At 35.4% G+C, this 20832-nt stretch overlaps 2 protein-coding genes across 3 annotated transcripts in view; one reads left to right on the forward strand and one right to left on the reverse strand.

The window, feature by feature from the left end:
- Positions 1-20832, reverse strand: part of MED13 (mediator complex subunit 13) — a 93105-nt gene that overhangs the window by 14897 nt on the left and 57376 nt on the right. For both annotated transcript variants that reach the window (XM_061175162.1, XM_061175163.1), the window contains 8 exons: positions 19356-20272; positions 12015-12176; positions 7807-8030; positions 5983-6172; positions 4613-5075; positions 3199-3418; positions 2352-2543; positions 1609-1832 (listed from right to left, as the gene is read on the reverse strand). In XM_061175162.1, the coding sequence (XP_061031145.1) occupies positions 1609-1832; positions 2352-2543; positions 3199-3418; positions 4613-5075; positions 5983-6172; positions 7807-8030; positions 12015-12176; positions 19356-20272 (2592 nt within the window). The remainder of the gene's footprint in view (positions 1-1608; positions 1833-2351; positions 2544-3198; positions 3419-4612; positions 5076-5982; positions 6173-7806; positions 8031-12014; positions 12177-19355; positions 20273-20832) is intronic.
- On the forward strand, positions 14455-14901 carry LOC133079748 (small ribosomal subunit protein eS26). Its single transcript, XM_061175392.1, has one exon. The coding sequence runs from the start codon at positions 14473-14475 to the stop codon at positions 14818-14820; it is 348 nt and encodes a 115-aa protein (XP_061031375.1). The 5' UTR covers positions 14455-14472; the 3' UTR covers positions 14821-14901.

A 20832-nucleotide genomic window follows, 5' to 3' on the forward strand; every position in this document is an offset into this window, starting at 1 on the left:
ATGGACTGGAGTTTGAAAACCCTTGCTTCATACTTCTTTTTTTTAAAATAAATTTATTTATTTATTTATTTTTATTTATTTTTGGCTGTGTTGGGTCTTCGTTGCTGTGCACGGGCTTTCTTTAGTTGCGGCGAGCGGGGGCTACTCTTCATTGCGGCACGCGGGCTTCTCATTGTGGTGGCTTCTCTTGTTGCAGAGCACGGGCTCTAGGCGCACGGGCTCAGTAGTTGTGGCGCACGGGCTTAGTTGCTCCGCGGCATGTGGGATCTTCCCAGACCAGGGCTCAAACCCATGTCCCCTGCATTGGCAGGCAGATTCTTAACCACTGCACCACCAGGGAAGTCCCTTGCTTCATACTTTAAATTGAAGAATATCGAACAAAAACCTCCCACACTTCCCAGAACAAACAATGCTGTGTTTTCTGCATGCACGTCCTTTATTAGGCAAGTACATAACATTAAGCGCTCTGTGGCTGAGCAACAGTAGCTACCATTTATTGAGGACTTACTACGTACCAAGCAGTATGTCCAATCAATTTACATGTAATACCTCATTTCATCCTAACAACCCTATAAGGCAGATAAAATTATCCTCCTAATTTTACAGAGAAGTAAGCTACAGCTCAGTTGGATAAAGTAATTCTGTCAAGATCCCACAGCCAATAAGTGGCAGGACTGGGATTTGAACCCAGATCTCTAAGACTCTAGAGTTGGACCTCTTAACCATCATCTCACTTCTACTTTCAGTAAAATGGCAATACACTATTTTTTTATTGGGAAGGTGGTATTATTCTTTCTCTATTCTCTTTCTCATCCTTCACAGATTAATGTTTCTATATTCTGTTTCTTCAGCGCCACTATAACTAAGTTTTTTTGCACATAAACAATTTCTGAACTTAAAAGAACAGAACGTTTAGATAATAAAGAAGAAAATAAAGAACAGAACCAAATCTGAAAATTAAAGTTACTTCATGGATTTTTCAGGTTCTCTTAGGCAGTGTTCACTAGCCTTGAAATATGTTATTAGAAGTGTCTATTAAGTGATAATTCAATATGAGGCTCATCTTTTGTGACCTATTAGTTACAGTCTTCATGAATAACTGGTCATGATACCTAACTACTATCAAGAAGAATTCTAAAAAGAAGGCCACCATTTTCAGAAGACACTCCAACATTTAAACGGGAAAATTTTTAGTAAAGAAAGTTAACTCAGTTTATTAGGGACTAAATCTTAGATGGTATATGAGAAAAGTAAATGCTCTAGGATGCCTTACTGGATTTTAATTTGCAGATGGCTTTCTAGTTCCATGTTTCAAAATTTGTTAGGCTAAAATCATTACCTCAAGGTTTATTACACAGAATATAGGGGCTTTAACCTCTTTTGTCTATGTAACCGAGATAATCAAAATTATTTTTGAGTCCGTTAAATTATACAATATAAATATTCACTACAAAAGAAATGAAAAGCACCCACAATCCCAAGACTTAGTATTTTAATATATATACCTTCCAAACCATTTTCTATTCATTAAAAATGAAACATAATGTGTGTGTATGAATTTTTTTTTCATGGGATGATACAATGATACATTTAAGGAAATAAAAGTACCTATTTGGGACATCGATGTTAATGATACAAGTTTCTAAAAGTTCTCCATACAGATCTGTGCAAGATGCAAGAATCCATCTTTGATCATGTGATAAACAGTAGCCCACGAAAAGAACATTGTATTTCTGTCCAGCTTCTCCAAATGTTTCTCCTAGCTCTGTCTGTTTATCCTTCACTGGAGCCAGAATAAAAGGAGGTGTATAAAGTCGAATACACTCTGGTCTCTGTAAAGTAAAAAATTAAGTTACTATGGTACTATACAATCACAGAAAAATCTTTTATTGAAAATAAAGACAGGGACTTCTCTGGTGGCACAGTGGTTAAGAATCCACCTGCCAATGCAGGGGACATGGGTTTGAGCCCTGGTCCAGGAAGATCCCACATGCTACAGAGCAACTAAGCCCGTGAGCCACAACTACTGAGCCTGCATGCCACAACTGCTGAAGCCCATGGGCCTAGAGCCCGTGCGCTGCAACAAGAGGAGCCACCGCAATGAGAAGCCCGCGCGCTGCAACAAAGAGTAGCCCCCACTCGCCGCAACTAGGGAAAGCCCACGTGCGGCAACAAAGACCCAACGCAGCCAAAAATAAATAAATTAATTTAAAACAAACAAAAAAGAAAGATATAGTATATCTACCCATTATAACTGGAAAATGAGAGCTAATCAGAGACTTGCACTTAGTTTTGCATAAAATCATAAAATGTAGTCATTCAATAACTTTGGTAATGGAAAACATACTTACATCAGGACTTTTAAGAGCAGTTTCCATGGCTAAACCTGGACCAAAACCAGTCAATGTTTTCACATTGGTTGATGTTGGAAGTGGTCTCCGACACTGGGTAAAGGCCGAAAAAGCCAGGGATTTTAAATGCTGGGTATAGATTTGTCTATCTTCATGCTTCACAGGTTGCAACAGGTACTGACAGGGAACAATCTAAGAATTACAGGCAAATATTACAAATGTTAAACTTTCCACAAGAGAATAAAAAGAACAGTGAGTCTAAAACTCTAAACATTTTATTAGAAAATTTAAACAAAACCTAATTAAAATGATAATCTAAAGAATGATATTTTCTTATTATACAGATTTTTAATGAATACTCAATTTTATTAATGAGCTATATAAAAATCTTTAAACATTTCTACCTAACAGTTATACTGATCAATACTGCCATTGACTGCCATAGTCCTGTTGTAGTCTATAAAGAATAATTCAAATTCTCTGCATACAACTTAATACGGTTAATTTCTCTCTACTTCTAGTTTGTAACCTCTTATTTAGAACTCTAGCTTATATAAGTCCATTCTTTTCCTATTTAAGCTTATGGATTTAAAAATTATAAAAGTAACACGGGAGAGATATTTAACATACTTAATGTGGTCTTTTTATTCTCTATTCTTACTGTTGTATGATTGCAAGTTTATCTTTTATGAACTAAGATTTCTATTATAATATCATTTATAGTAAAGTCAATATAATAGAACCTGGCTTTCAGAAAATCAATGTGGATACAGAATAGTAAATTTGAAACTTCTATCAACATCAACCGTTTTAAATAAATTTAACTTGCAACATTTATCATTCTCACCTGTACAGAAACAGTGCTCTTAACATGAGGAGGAAGAGTCTGTACCATTTCCAGAAAACATCGAAGTAACCCCAAAGTCCATACATTAGAAGAATTAGTGCTCTCATCTTTGTTTTCATATGTAAAAGGATCAATTATATAAACAACAATTGCAGGTGGATAAGTGATTGCATGTGAATCACCATCTGTGGGGATGCCCACTTTGTCCCGATCCATTGTGCTAAAATTTGAAGTACAAATAAGACAGTTAGGGAAAAGGTTCTACTGTACCTTCTCGGAATAGCATCAAAGCAGGTTCTTAATACCTTTTCCCCTTTTTTTGGGGGGGGGGGGCGGCGTGTGGTGTTGAGAGCCTCTCTAAAAATGAGGGACATCTTTCTCTCCAAAGAGAACCATAGAAAGTTCACAATTTGATGGTGTACAAAGACCTTTCGCATTAAGAGGTCTTGCATTAAAAAGAAGAAACAGAATTCTTAAAACCACAGAGCATCAGAAACGTCAGAGAGCTTAGTGCTTAAGTGATAAAACTGAGACAAAGATAAGTTAAATGAGCTACCCAAGATCACAAGTCCGGCTAGAAGCAGAGCTAGACCAAAAAGAAACCAATTCTCCAGACTTAGTCAATGTTCTATTACATTTTTAGAATATACATATTCATTTCATACTTCATAACTTCAATGGTGATTAAGCTTCGTTCTTTGATGGTGATATGATTTTTTTAAACTCCAAATCTATTTAGATGTTCAAAATGGAAGATCTAGCTGGGTAATTAAGAGTTTGCTTTTAATCACATACAAGTATAACTTTGGGCCAAACTGCATCCGGGTAGCTGAAAGATATAACCAAGCTCAGGCTAACTTAACCTATAAATCGAAAGGGAATACCTTCTTCTTAAAAGGAATAAAGAGAGCTGTCATCATCATTGTTGTCATTATAAATAACTTAAGTGGAAGCATTTTGTTAAGAGCATAATATACATTATATCCTATTGCTCCCACTCTACAGATAAGTAAACATGCTCAAAAACGTTAGGTAACTTTCCTAAAGTGACATAGCCAGTAAACGACAGATTCAAATCCTGGTACAACTCTTATGCCTCTGAACAGGGTCATTCAATAGTGACTTCTAAATCACTGGAGTGATTTGCATAGGCAAATGTACTTGACAGTTATGTCACAGAACAGACTCAAACATCACAGGATAGTTAGACTAAATGGTTTTCAAGGTCTTCATTCCCACCCTGAGATTCTATGATAAAGACTTTATGAAGAGTCTTCATTATAATTTTATAGGTAAAATATTCGACATTATAAAAACTAAAATTTCAAGGATAAGACCAAAGGCTCTTTATGTTATTTGGACAAGAAGAAGCATATATTTATATTTCTGCAAAGGTTAGTATATTTAAATATACCTTTCAGACACATCAGGATGTGGCTGAGTGGGAATCGAAGACGACTCTCCAGAAATCCCAGCTGTTTGTAGAGCTGATGGTGGTTGCCCTCCTAGCTGGCCATTCTGAACTGTACTCGCTTGCGTAGACATGGATCCCGCAACACTACTGTTCATACTGCCAAAGGGTGGAAATGAAGGTAGTTTATTTGATGACATTACAGTATTCAAGTTGGAGGATGATGAAGATGAAGCTGAGGTTGTGGTCAAAGTTGAGTTAGCTGTGGCAACTGAAGAAGACATGGCAACACCTGAAGTCACTGTCACAGTGCTGCTCGCTGTAGATGCTAGGGTGGCAGATGGAGTATTAGCATTTCCAGTACTTGTCATCTGAGGTGGAGTAATCAAAGGCTGACTTGTAGGGGCAACTAAATTTGGCTGGGAAAGTAGAGAGCTGTCCAATGGCTGGGAAGCAAGGTAAGGACCTAAAGACAATAAAAACAGGATATTTAATTCTTTATTTCACTGATTGGTTCTTTAATCTACTATCTGAATAATAATTTCTAGTTTATACTCTTTTGGTGATTACCCTCCCCCTAATTTGCCTGCTAACAGTGTAGCAAACACTAGCTTTCTATTTCCCCTACAAAGTGAAAAATTTTTTTAAATGGAATAGAAAAGTAAACCAGTTTATACAAAATAAAGAAATGGTTTCCATGAAATATAATAAAATTCTATTTTGTAGGCATAATTAATTAAATAAAAATAACAGTATCTAGCAAATTTTCATTAAACCATTCAACAAGTTCCTAGGTCACAAGTTGAATAGTGACTATACTGGGAGCTAATTAAATATAAAATGGAGGAATGTTATTATGGGGTTCAAATTATAGGAATGTCTAATGAGGTTCAATGTTTTGGTTCTGTGTCTCTTTGGATTAAGTCTAAAGTAAGTCCATTGATATTTAATTCAAGGGTGTTAAAAGCAAGTCTTCAATAGCTGTCATTTTCTTAATTCCAACAAGGAACTGTCTCTCTGTGTTGCAGAGGCAACTACAAGTTGTTTTACCTATCTTAACCATTAACAAATCAAAAATCTTAATTTTAATAAACTTAAATAAAAACACAAATCTTCCTACTTGATGGGATCCCTATTGTAGTGATCAACAAACTTTTTCTGTAAAGGATCAGATAGTAAATATTTTTGCCTTTCCAAGTTACACAGTCTCTGTCACAACGACTCAGCTCTGATCTTGTAGCATAAAAGAAGCCATAGACATCTGTAAATAAATGAGCATGGCTGTGCTGCATTAAAATATTATTTACAAAAAGCTGGTGGACTGGGTCATACTTTGCTAAAATGACCTTATACAGTAAATACAAATTCAATACCTAGGTCATATCTGCAGACTTGCGCATAAAGCTTGAGTTTAGAAAAGGCTTCACTGTTACCATCAGCTGCCTGAGAAAACCATTCTGCTACCAACTTTTCTGATAGTTTCTTTGATGCAGTAGATCCAACTCTCATGATCCCATCCGTCAATAGTCGAGAAATAGGTCTATGTTGACCCAATCGACACGACTACAAATACAGATACAGAAATCAGAATTAGTGAGTTTGCTATAGTTTTTTAGTTCATATCATAAAATAAAGGATTTAAGCTATTTAAAAATAAGCTTCATCATTTATAATTAACATTTGCAATAAAAATATCAAGGTGAAATGGTGCCACAGGTCTTTTTACTTTTCTACATTAGAAATCCATTGAATTTCTATCAAAATTAAAATATCTCCAATGAAGTAAAACACCTAGATAATAATGGCACTAGAACCACGTAGTTTGAATAACGAAAACTTGCAGAATACAGAAATAACTGAGCATGAATATGCAGTCATTTTAAGTTGTACATCCATCCCAATTCATGTATATAAATGCATTATCCAGCTCTCCCTCCAATTCTGCAAGCCACTAATGTTTGTTACAGGAAGCCCAGTCTCAAACAGGTTTGCAACACTGGATTAAGAAAGTTTAGGCAAAGGATTTCTTTACTGTAAGACTTTCAAAGGCTTTAATAATCTAACATGTATAGTGAATCTCTAAAAGGTAAATAGATACACAATGTCTCCCCAAACCTATCTAACTATGGAACTTTTTTCTGGGACGATTTTGCAGGACTAGTGTTCTAAATAACACTCTTTGGAAATATTTACTTTTACAAAACACACTACAGATATCTTGCAATTAAAGTTAAGTAGAACATTAATGAGGAGCTAAACCAGCACAAACTAACGATTCAGATTGTAAAAGAAACTAAATTTTAAAGACTAGATTTCCAAGCATTTGTGGGAAAAGGGAGATACCGTTGGCCCTTCGTATCCTTGGGTTCTGCATCCGCAGATTCAACCAACCACGGATCAAAAATATTCAAAAAAAAATCCAGAAAGTTCCAAAAAGCAAAACTTGAATTTGCCATGTCTGCCACTATTTACATAGCATTAGGTACGTAATGCTATGTAAATATCATCTATAAGTAATCTAGAGATGATTTAAAGTATAAGGGAGGATGTGTATAGATTATATACAAACACTATGCCATTTTATATAACACTGAGCATCCATAAATTTTGGTGTCTGCAAGGGGTCCTAGAACCAACACCCTGAGGATATTCAGGGACGACTATAAAATGAAGTTAAGACTTTATGTTCCAGGGTACTTAAAATTTATAATCATTGTACTCAATGATGGATACAACATGAGAATTATAACTTAAAAGACCAGCCAAGAATTTCAGAAATAAAATGGATCTTAGAGAGGCCTATCATAGCTTTATTTTACATATGAGGAAAGTAAGGCCTAGTGTCTAAACCTGAGGTCCTAGAGAATCAAGACTAGAATTTTTATAAATGTAATTTTTTCCTGGCCATTTACAATGCTACCCTTTGTTTCAGAAAAAGATTATCTTAAATGGGACATACATGCTCTCAACGGTTTTCCCCCAGTACGGCAATTTCCACGGTGACCCATGGTGCACACATCTAACAAAGGGTCTGGGTCAAAGCTGTAAAGAATGTAACTGGTTTGTATGAGAACTAAACATCTAGTCTGACATTGTTGTTATTCTTTACCAATCAGCTGAAATATCCAGTATATTTTATATATAAACATACAAATCATAAGGTAGTTTTAAAACGACACCTCTTTTTAAGCACCTACCTCATATATTGCAGTAAGATCTCTAAAAAAGCTTTTGGCTCCATTTAACAAGGCTTCATTTTCTGGACATAGTACAACATAGGCTATATCTCTTTGAGATCCATAGGGTTCCAGCATAAGTCTCTCCCAATAAGGGAGAGCAAATGGAGAAAGCACCAGAAAATCAAAATCATAACCCAACAAAAACGTGGGGATTGGCAGTGGTTCTGGGGATTCATCAGTTCCTAAATAAGAAAAGACATATTTTAAGAAAAGATTTAAAAGAAGAACATTTATTTTTATATATTATTTTTAGAATATTTTAAAATTTTATATATTTTTGGCTATGTCAGGTCTTAGTTGCGACATGCAGGATCTTCGTTGCGGGTTCTTTCGTTGCAGAGCGTGGGCTCAGTAGTTGTGGTGTGCAGGCTTAGCTAGCTGCCCCTCAGCATGTGGGATCTTACTTAGTTCCCCAACCAGGGATTGAACCCGTGTCCTCTGCATTGGAAGGCAGATTCTTTTTTTTTTTTTTTAATTAATTAATTAATTTATTTATTTTTGGCTGTGTTGGGTCTTCGCTTCTGTGCGAGGGCTTTCTCCAGTTGCGGCGAGTGGGGGCCACTCTTCATCGCGGTGCGCGGGCCTCTCACTGTCGCGGCCTCTCCCGTTGCAGAGCACAGGCTCCAGACGCGCAGGCTCAGTAGTTGTGGCTCACGGGCTTAGTTGCTCCGCGGCATGTGGGATCTTCCCAGTCCAGGGCTCGAACCCGTGTCCCCTGCATTGGCAGGAGGATTCTTAACCACTGTGCCACCAGGGAAGCCCCTGGAAGGCAGATTCTTTACCACTGGACCACCAGGGAAGTCCCAAGAGGAACATTTAAATGTCAAGAGTTAGTGTAGTCATTATTATTAGTAAAAATATTTAATTAAAGACAAAAATACCTAAAAGCCAGTGATTGAGACTTTCACAGTTAGGAATCTGCTAAATGACCTTTTATAAAATATGTGACTTATACCTTCACTTAAATGTAAAAAAATTAATTACAACGAAAAACTTATTAGTACAAAAGAAAATATGGGAGGGTTTTTAAAAAAATTGTATTAGTTTCAGGTGTACAACATAGTGTTTTGATATTTTTATACATTATGAAATAATGACCACAATAAGACCAGTTTCCATCTGTCACCATACAAAGTTGTTATAACATTACTGACTACATTCCCCATGTGTACATGACATCCCCATGATTTATTTATTTTATAGTTGGAAGTCTGTACCTCTTAATCACCTTCACTTATATCGTCATCATTTTATTTTGAATAAACTCAGACTGGGGAAAGCCTTTTTAAGCATAATGTAAAACCTGTCCATTTAAAAACTGATTAATCTGACAACATAAATTTTAAATTTTGGCATGAAAAAACACTATAAACAAAGCCAAACAATTAACAATAAATTGGAAAAAAGATTTGCAATGCATATAACAAAAGGTTAATTTCCTTACCATAGAAAGGGGACCTATAAATCCATAAGAAAATGATCAACATCCTAACAGAAAAACAGGTAAAGGATATGAACAAAGTCCACAGAAACAGAAATACCTCTTATACATAAAAAGATGCTCAATCTCATTAAGAGCAAGGAATTTAAAATAATTAATAGCAAACAATTTTAACATTTACTATGTGCTAGGTAATGTTCAAAGATCTTTACATGTATTCACTCATTTAATCCCCACAAAAACCATGAAGCAGATACTAATATCAACCTTATTTTAGAGATGGGAAAGCACAAATAGAGACGTTAAACAACATGTCCAGTATCACATAAGAAGTGGCGGAGGTGGGATTTAGAATCTAGGAAATCTACTCTCAAAGTCTGTACTAGTCTACCTCTCAAACTATAATGAAACAAACCAGTTTCTCCCATCTACTCAGCACCCTACTGGCAAGGGTTTGGGGAAACAAGCATTTTATTGGTGGGAGTTTAAACCACTATCAGAGAGAGTAATTTGGCAATATATATATTTTTAAATATACACATGCTTTAAGCCAGGGATTGTGTGCATTCTAGAATAGTTGTAATGATAATGATGCAAACAATGTATAAGTCCATAAACAGTAGACTGGTAAAATAACGTATGTAAAGAACAATGGAATATATGCAGCCATTACAAAAAAAAACAAAAAAACAAAAGCTCATATGTACTGAACAGTAAGGTGTAGAACTCTGTGTGTGTCTACTATTTTGGTTTCAAAAAGAACGTAAAAATACTATAACAATAAATGCTGGAGAGGGTGTGGAGAAGAGGGAACCCTCCTACATCGCTGGTGGGAATGTAAATTGGTGCAACCACTATGGAGAACAGTATGGAGGTTCCTTAAACAGAACTACCATATGATCCAGCAATCCCACTCCTGGGCATATATCTGGAGAAAACCATAATCTGGAAGGATACATGCACCCCAATGTTCATTGCAGCACTATTTATAATAGTCAAGACATGGAAGCAACCTAAATGTCCATCGACAAAGGAATGGATAAAGAAGATGCAGCACGTATGTACAATGGAATATTACTCAGCCATTAAAAAAAAGAATGAAATAATGCCATTTGAAGCAACATGGATGGACCTAGAGATTATCATACTAAGTAAGTCAGAGAAAGACAAATATATGATATCACTCATATGTGGAATCCAATTTTTAAAAAAAACATGCAAATGAACTTATTCACAAAACAGAAACAGACATACAGATATAGAAAACAAACTTATGGTTACCAAAGGGGAAATGTGGCGGGGAGGGATAAATCAGGAGCTTGGGATGAACATACACACACACTACTAGTACATAAGATAGACAGCCAACAAGGACCTACTGTATAGCACAGGAAACCCTACTCAAAATTCTGTGATGATCTATATGAGAAAAGAAACTAAAAAGGAATGAATATATGTATATGTATAACTGAATCACTTTGCTGTACACCTGAAACTAACACAACATTGTAAATCAACTATACTCCAATAAAATTGAAATATTTTTTAAAAAGTAGAAAAAATATATATATAAAAGCACTATAATTAAACTGCATTTTCCACTGAATATCAAGTTTTTTTAAATGAAATTTAAATTATTTAGCCATTAATAAAAGGAGGAAAAGGAAAATAGGAGCAAATCATCTACTACTTCTGTACATAATGCATTCTAAAACCATGCAAAAAAAGTCAAGGTCTTCAGTATTAAAAACTATTATTCCAAATATATTTTAAAAGTTCCAATTACATCCCACCTTTCAGAGACACTCTTTTTTGTTTTTTGGGGTTTTTTAAAATTTTATTTATTTTTGGCTGTGTTGGGTCTTCGTTGCTCAGCGTGGGCTTTCTCTAGTTGCGGCGAGTGGGGGCTACTCTTCGTTGCGTGCGCGGGCTTCTCATTGCAGTGGCTTCTCTTGTTGCGTAGCACAGGCTCTAGGTGCGTGGGCTTCAGTAGTTGCAGCACTCAGGCTCAGCAGTTGTGGCTCGTGGGCTCTAGAGCACAGGCTCAGTAGTTGTGGTGCATGGGTTTAGTTGCTCCGCGGCATGTGGGATCTTCCCGGACCAGGGATCAAACCTGTGGCCCCTGCATTGGCAGGCGGATTCTTAACCACTGCACCACCAGGGAAGTCCCCAATCTTTTTTGGTTTTTTTTCCCCAGAGATAATCTTCAACAGATAGTTCAAGCATTTTGAATGTTCCTTCCATTACAGCTGACCATAAATCTACTGTCTACCATACTGAGAGTACTCATTTGCTACTCTTGTCACAACTGGCAAATTTCTGTCTTTGTTCTTTTTTTTTTTTAAGTGAAGACCTTGGGGCCTTTTATCACTAGTATTACCCTCTCTTTTTTACCCCATTTTTCATTCAATTTTGTAAAACAGTAACTTACAAGAAAAGTAGTGTTTCAGTCTTTATTTGGCAGTATGATTCTTTCTTCACATAAAATCTTACTGGTCAGTAAAATATGTAAAAACAAGCTGTTCTTTCTGAAGTGGGATTGGAGAACCCAGTAAAGTGAATGTTGAAAACGTTCAGAGTAAGGAAGGCTAAGATTGACCACACTGGCCTTAAGTCAAGCATATGCCACCAAAATATTTAAAGATAAATGTGCTTATTAAAGCTGGGCAAAGAAACTGAGAAATGATATAAAGTAAGTCAATACACATTACTATAAATTACTTACCATAAGAGCCTCGGCCAGCCATTTTATGAAATTGTTGCCAAGTGAGAGGACCTTGAACCCCCCAAGGCCTTACTGTTCTTTTTTTCTGAATAGCATCCTGAAGAACTGGCTGAAGAGATAGAAGCATTCGAAGTATATCTTGTGAGCACTGCATACTCACATCTACAACCATTTAAAAAAAAAAAAAGAATAAGAATTGCTATTGTCAACACAAAAATTTTTATGATAACAAGAAATACATCTAGGGAAGTTTAGCTCTTCATCACCAAGATTAAGCATCTGCTTGTGTAAAGAACTATAGTAAGTTCTATCTAAAATGATCTGTAGAAATGGTTTTTCTAGGTATTTAAAACCAAGAAGAGACAATAAAAAAGTTATTGTAACTCATCTTCACAAAAAGTCATTCATTAGCTCATTGATCAATTTATAAATTAATCAAATAAATTTCTTCCTTTTTGCATTTATTTTGGTTGTTTTATCTATTTATTTATTTATTTATTTATTTAGACTGTGCAGCTCGGCACACAGGATCTTAGTTCCCCTACCAGGGATCAAACCCGTGCCCCCTGCAGTGGAAGCGCAGAGTCTTAACCACTGGACCGCCAGGGAAGTCCCTATTTTGGTTGTTTTTGGTGCTTATAGGTATCTTACTAGAAAGAACTTTGCCTCACACAGAAATGAGTTATAAATTATGCACCTTAATTACCACCACTTTGGTAAAATGACCAGATGGACAAGACTGGTTACAATGATTAAAGCTTAATTTGTGAAAAATAGTAGACTGTAACAACTCTGAAGTATACAACTTGTACAGTAACAGATAAACTTGTTCACACTGCTAAAAAGTGTTGTAATATCCGAAGATATTTTATAAACCTAGACGTAATAGATTTACAGATTATCAAATTATTATGACCTACATTTCTGACCAACTATCAGGATGGATATGGAGGGTGTTGCTCTTAAATGTCAAATGGCTTTTTAAAAAACCATGAAATATTACTGATATAAGTAATCTGTCCCTCCATTGTGGTTCAGCTGTATCATTAAACCTGTTTGAGCACTCTGTTATGTTAAATCATTCAACCTTAATTCATTATTATTATTGCCTAATTTATTTCTTGTTTTAATTCCCTATATCTAAATAGTGTACAGAATCAGAAGTAATTTAATTTCAGATATACTGCTTAATAACTATTATGTTTAAATAAACTATTATATACATAATAGAATACTAGTCATTAAAAGTGATAACAAAGCTATTTGAAATGGACTAATGACTAATACACTAATAAATAAAAAAACAGGTTTTAAAACTACCTACGGAAGATAATTTTACACAAATAGAACTATGTGTATTCATATGTGACTATTTACATAAAATCTAGAAAAAGTTGTCATTGGCTAAGGTTGTTTATCATAATCAAATGGGGAACTTTTAAAAAACATATACACAGAGCTTACCCTGAGAAATTCTGATCTGAGTGAAGCTCAGGAAACTACAGTTTGATTTTAATTCAGAGAGATTCCCATAGATACTCTTTCATTCTTTAAAAAAATATATTTAATGAAGACCTACTATGGGTCAGGAATTATGCTAGCTGCTGGGAATACTGTGTAAATAAATTCTTATTCATGTCTTCAGGGATCTTACAATCTTGTGGAGGAGAATGCATGAAAAATAATATAATTGTATATTATGACAAGTGCCAGGTCTCTATGCTGAGATCTGGTGGAAAGCAATGGTTTTTAGAATATATAATGATTTTTAAGAGTGATCATGAAGGACAGATATATAGATCAATAGAAGTAAACATCCAGAAATAAAACTTCACATTTACGGTCAACTGATTTTTGACAAAGGTGCCAAGACAATTTAATGGGGAAAGATAATCTTTTCAACAAATGGTTCTAGGACAATTGGATATCCACATGCAAAGGAATGAATTTGGGCCCCCTTCCTTATGTTATATACAAAAATTAATTCAGAATGGATTATAGAGCTAAATATAAGTGCTAAAACTATAAAACTCTTAGAAAAAAACATACAAGTAAACCTTCATGACTTAGGATTAGGTAAAGCCTTTTTAGATATGAAACCAAAAGTACAAACAACAAAATAGAATAATACACTGAACTTCATCAAAATTAAAAACTTTTCTGCTTCAAATGATACCATCAAGAAAGTGAAAAGACAACCCAGAGAACAGGAGAAAATATGTGCAAATCATAATCTGATAAGGAACTTGTATCCAGAAGATACAAAGAACACTTACAACTCAATAATGAAAAGACAAAAAACCTAATTTAAAAATGGGCAAAGTATCTGAAAAGACATTTCTCCAAAGAAGAAAGAGAAATGGGCAATAAGCACATGAAAAGATGCTCAACTTCATTAGTCATTAGGGAAATGCATATCAAAACCACAATGAGCCTTTTTCGCCTCTTCGCTTCCAAGATGACCAAGAAAAGAAGGAACAATGGTCGTGCCAAAAAGGGCCGCGGCCACGTGCAGCCTATTCGCTGTACCAACTGTGCCCGTTGCGTGCCCAAGGATAAGGCTATTAAGAAGTTCGTCATTCGGAACATCGTAGAGGCCGCAGCCATCAGGGACATTTCAGAAGCGAGTGTTTTCGACGCCTATGTGCTTCCCAAGCTGTATGTGAAACTGCATTACTGCGTGAGTTGTGCCATTCACAGCAAGGTAGTCAGGAATCGTTCTCGGGAAGCCCGGAAGGACCGAACACCTCCACCCCGATTTAGACCTGCTGGTGCTGCCCCACGACCTCCACCAAAGCCCATGTAAGGAGCTAAGTCCTTAAAGACTAAAGAAATACTGTTCCCTGGAAAGACAATAAAGTGGAAATTATACTTTAAAAAAAAAAAAAAAAAAAAACCACAATGAGATAATACTTTACAACCCAATAAGATTATAATAATAATAAAACACACAAGGACAAGTGTTAATTAGGATATGGAAAAAGTGGAACCCTCACACATTGCTGATAGGAATGTAAAATGGTGCAGCTGCTTTAGAAAATAGTCTTACAGTTCCTCAAAAGGTAAAACAGAGTTATCAAGTCCACCCAAGAGTAATAAAAACGTATGTTTACACAAAAACTGGTACACATATGTTCACAGTACAATTATTCATATCAGCCAAAGAGTGGAAACAATCCAAATGTCTATGAACAGATGAATGGGTAAATAAAATGTGGGATGCTCATAAATGGAATATTATTTGGCAGTAAAAACGAGTGAAGTACTAACACATGCTACAACGTGGATAAATCTTGAAAACATTATGCTAAGAAAAAGAAGTCAGTCACAAAAGACCATATAGGATATGATTTTATTTATATGAAATGTATAAAAGAGGCAAATCTATAGAGACAGAAAGTAGACTGGTGGTTGCCTAGTGCTGGGAGGGAGTGGTTGGAGGAAAATGGGGAGTGATTGCTAATAAACATGGGATTCCTTTTGTGGATGATGAAAATGTTCTAAAATTGACTGTGGTGATGCCTACACAACTCTGTGAATACTAAAAACCATTCAATTGTACCCTTTAAATGAATTGTATGGTATATGTCAATAAAGTTGCTTAAAAATGAGTGATCATGGAGTGGTGTAATGATGGGGATGGGCAAAAATTGGGGGCAATTTTTACTTCTACGTTTCTGTATTGTTTAGATTCTTAACTTTCTTTTCAGCAAGTATGTATTTTTTATAATTGGAACAAAGCTTTTTCTATCTTGAGAAAAATAAACATTACCACTAAATTATACAAACTACAGTTTGTAGTTTGTAGACTTTTAATTCCTTCAAACAAATATTTCAACACCTTGGACATCTATATGCCAGGCACTGTTCTAGGTACTTGGACATATCAACAAACAAACAAAATAGACAAAAACCCTTTCTCTTAAACAGAACTTGCATAAGCTGAACTTAATGGAGTGAGAGATAATTAATCAATAAATTATACAGTATATTAGAAGGTAATAAGGAAACACTACGGGAAAAAAAAAAAAAGGAGCAGGATGGAGATGACTTCTGACAAAATTTTAAAAGACAGGAGAGTTACCCATGTAAATACTTGGAAGAACAGTGTCCCAGGCAGAGGAAACAATCAGGGAAAAGGTCCTAATACAGGAGCTTGCTACTATTTTATGAAGCTGTTATAATTTAATGAGAAAGTATTCCAATATTGCCCATTTAGGTTTCGCAGCATTATTTGTTTTAATGTTGAAATTTTAAATTGAAATATAAAGATATTTCTTTTTTGTTTGTTTTGAATTATTTTCTCAATATAAATTCTTAGGATGAAATTCATCTTTATGGCTGCAGAGTAATCTGTTTACATCAATCTTTATTGTTATAGAAAAAATGCACACAAGGTTAACAACTCAATATTTTCTATTACTTGGCAAATAAGTTGGATTTTTTTTTTTGAGGTATAGTTGACATAACATTATATTAGTTTCAGGTGTACGAAGTGATGATTTGTTATTTGTATATACTGTAAAATGATCACCACAGTAAGTCCAGTTAACATCCATCACCATACACAGTTACAAAATTTTTTTTTCTTGTGACAACTTTCAAGATGAGCTGGATCTTAAAAACAAATAATAATAATAAAAATAAACAGAATACCACTAATGCTACTGCTGCTGCTATTACTACTACTGTTACTACTGATAATATTTGAGTACTTTGTGCCAGGCACTGGTCTGTTTTATATGTATTAGCTCATTTGATCCTCTAATACTGAGGTAAATACTATTATTGACACTATCTCAAGAAATTGAGACAGAGGTTAAATAACTTGCCCAAGGTCATAGTATATAGTGATGGAGCCATGTTTCAAACCCAAGTAGTGGGTTCCACAGCCTATGTTCTTAACTACTATCTATGGCTGAAAATAATCCTGCCCTTTTTTTGAAAATCTATGATATTTATTTATACCTTTTTCTTTAAAAATTTGATCCGTGAGTATAGTGAGTTTGATGAATCATCAAACTATTATCATGAACAAAATGTAACCACTGGTCCATGCATATAGCCTTATCTTACTCACAAATTTTCTTAATAATATTATGAACAACTACGATCTCACTGCCCAAGAAGTAGAATATTACCCAATCTTATTAAGTGCTTCTCCCTATCTTATCCCTCAGCTTTTAAGAATTAACCACCATCCTGAATTTTATGTGCATCTAGAAAATACATTTAGTTTTGCCTGTTTTAGAACTTTATGAAAAAATATCTCACTATATACAATCTTCTGGGACTTGTTCCCTCTCCCTCCCCTCAAAACTTTTACCAAGATTCATCTGTTACAAGAGTTTTACTCATTTTCAGAGCTTATGTAACATTCTATCTGTACTATCATAATTATTATCCATTCTCCTGTCAATGGGCATTTAGAGTATTTTTACTTCAACCCTGCATTACAGTTTTAGTTCTCCAAGTAGTCTATGAGCAGTTTAAACATAGGGTATCTTCCTATCTCCCAGAATACCAAGCACATTGTTTTGCACGTGTCCAAAAATGGCTGGATTAGCAAATGACATAAGGTACCAAATCAAAGTTATTAAATGGCATATATCACCTAAGAACAAAAATTCTTAACAAAAACCACATTTTGAAGAAAGGCTAACTTTCTGCATAATTACCAAAAGTTAGAAAAAAGTTAATGAGTGGTATACTGAGACATCTTTTTAGAATATGTTTCCCAGTGGCTATGCCTGAAAAAAAAAACTAAACGATGACTTTAATAATGGCAGCTTATATAAATTCAGTACTTACTATGTGCCAAGGATTGTGTTAAGCAGCTCATATGTATTAACTCATTAGATCTTTATAACTACACACAAGTATTTGACATCGATGACATTTCTCTCCTTCTTCAAACATTTCCTATACTTAGCTACCAGCACAACACACTCTCTTGGTTTTCTTCCTACCTCCTTTGTTTCCTATCCTGGATCCTCCTCTTCTCCCCCATCTCTAAATGTCAGTTCCATCCTTGGACTTCTCTATCTACAGTCACTCTCTAAGTTTTTTCATCCATCTCCATAGCTTAAAATACTGATAACTCACACACAACATTTTTTAATCTCTAGCCCCTACTCCTCCGAATTTAAAATTCCTTTCTCCAAATAAGTACCTGACCTTCTCCTCCAGTTCTTCCCCTCCTCTACAATTAGCACCATCATTCATCCATTCGCTCAAGCTATCCTCGATGCCTCATCTTTCCTTATATCAGCAAATCCTGTAGGTTCTATTTCCCAAATATGCCTAGAACCTACTACTCACATCTCTATTGTTTCCAATCTTGTCTAAGGTACTGTCATCTTTCACCTGAACTACTGTAACTGCCTCCTAACTGATCTATCTGCTTCTACTCTCACCTTCACCACCCACGACACAACAGCTAGAGTGATCTTTTAAAAAAATAAACAGTAAAAGGATCATGTTACTTCTCTGCTCAAAACTGTCCTACAGCTTCCCGTAACTCTTAGAATAAACTATAAAGGCCTTACTTACATGGTACGTAAGACCCTACATGATTTTGGTGCTCGGCCATCTCTTAGCCTTCCAACTCCTAGCAGTCTCCCCATCACTCAATTCATTCCAGCAACAGTGCCTCCTTACTGTTTCTCAAACATATTAGGCACACTACTCCCTCACAGTCTTTGCACTACCTGAAAACACTCTTCTCTCAGTTAGCCACACAGCTCACATTCCCCCACTCTGTGTAGGTCTTTGCTCAAATGCTGTCCCTCAGTAATATCTTCTCTAAACATACATCTAAAGTAGCATATTCTTGTCTTTTTCCACTCCTTTACCCTGCTTTTCCTTCAAAGCACTTGTCGCTATCTGATATCATATAATTACTTATTTTTTTGTTTATTTTGTTATTTTGAGAATTACAGGCTCAAAAAGGGCAGGAAATATGTTTGTTTTAATACTGTACTTTGTAAAAGAACAGTGCCTGGCACATACTAGTTGCTCAATAAATAATGAGTGATAGAATGTTGAATAAAGCAGACAACTAGTAATTTTCTGCTAATTAACATGTGCAAAGTACCTTTTATAGTCCTACACAAGTACATAATTACAGACCTCTAATAACCATACTTTTGTTGGTGAAATTAAACTAAACTGCTAGGAAATTCTCCCTTTAAAAATATCATTCTTAAAGGAGTTTTAAGTCCAAATTTAAGTGTCTCTATCAGCTACATGGGAAACTGCCTTTAATACCTTTTCCTAAGAAAGGAAAGTCATACAACTAAAGGAAAATAAAGAGAAAAATTATTCCATTAGCATACTTACCATTTCTTTTGGACCAGGGGTGTAAGCATGAACTTTTCACAAGTGCTTCATCTACTTTTCCTCCTGACATGTTATCCATGAACTGACGCCCATGTTCTAATGCAAGGTAGCAGTCATTGCAACAGTCCCGCTCTTCAACACGTACCCAGTTGTTAGTTACACCAATTTTGGGAAAAGGATCTTGGTCTGCAGCTCCAAAAGGTGAAAATAAATTAGTGCACTGATCTTGTAGCAATAATATCAACTCATCAGGCAATTTTTCAGATTCCTTTAGTCCTCCATTAACATGTTCAGCAGAAGTAGCCCTGAGAGCTTCAAAACGTTTTTCTGCTTCTTTGCCACATTCTGTGTTGCGTCCTATGATATCTAGTTCATCTTCAAGAAATAATCCTGAATTGTTTCCAAATTTTCTGTTCATGACAGCACTGAAGCCACAGGTACACCTATACTGTGCTTCTTGCGTTGGATCTGGAATGTAAACTCCAACATCGGCACCCTTGATGTTCATGTTGCAGACACAGATACAGCAACTATCAAAGTTACAGTCTTTAAACAAATTCATAACTGATTCTGAAAGAATGAGGTTTACATAAAGACTGTGTGCTTCAGGGATGGAAGGAACAGTTGCAGGTTCAACAGAATTAAGGGGTCTGCACGTGGATGGGGTGGAAGCTGGTGAATATAAGTCTGAATTTTCATATTTGACTGAACCTTGAGCACTAGCTGGTCCACCAGCTCCACGAGGAGTCCTTGGAGTCCTTGGAGTCCTTGGAGTTGGAAACCTAGGGGTAGATGGAGAAGGAAGAATTCCTGCTCCACTGTTACTAGGAGGTGCACTGCTAGGAGGCATCCCAAAAGAAGCATGAGTTTGAGGTGTATAAGCAGGGCCATATTCTTGATCCATAGTACTTCCATCACTAGTGTCACCAGGGCAAAAGAAAATCGAAAACACGCATAAAGGAACATATTAGTAATGTGAAATACAACTAAAAATGTCCCAAATGTTTTTCAATAACACCGAAAATTATGAAAATACGATTAGTGCAAAAATTACAAGTACAATTAAAATGTATTTTTGGTTACTACATCCACTCTAGGTGATTGTTGTGGGGTGAGACCCAACTAACTAGTTCCATTATAAATAAAATTTGTATACACTCTTCCACACCTAGACATCCACAATTACTATCTATATATTTCTTGTACTACAAATACCCATATTTCATTGATTCTAAGATGCCACTGTTTAAAAAAAACAAACCCGATTTTAGAGATACTTATGTGTAAAAAAAGGACAATGGCAATTCTAAGATGTTACGAATTATAAGACACCCCAATTTCAGAGATACTTAAATATAAAAAGTGTGTGAAATACGGCAAATGTACAAATGAGAGTGATTAGAATTTCAGACCAAAATAAAAGGTGCTTCCAAAGACAAAGTTAATTGGTCTTAAGTGTTCCAATACTTTAACCATA

Source organism: Eubalaena glacialis, chromosome 19, assembly GCF_028564815.1.
Source record: "Eubalaena glacialis isolate mEubGla1 chromosome 19, mEubGla1.1.hap2.+ XY, whole genome shotgun sequence".
Lineage (NCBI taxonomy): Eukaryota > Metazoa > Chordata > Mammalia > Artiodactyla > Balaenidae > Eubalaena > Eubalaena glacialis.

Excerpts from the sequence above, each read along its gene's own strand:
- LOC133079748 (XM_061175392.1), top strand. The coding sequence starts at position 14,473 with ATGACCAAGAAAAGAAGGAACAATGGTCGTGCCAAAAAGGGCCGCGGC.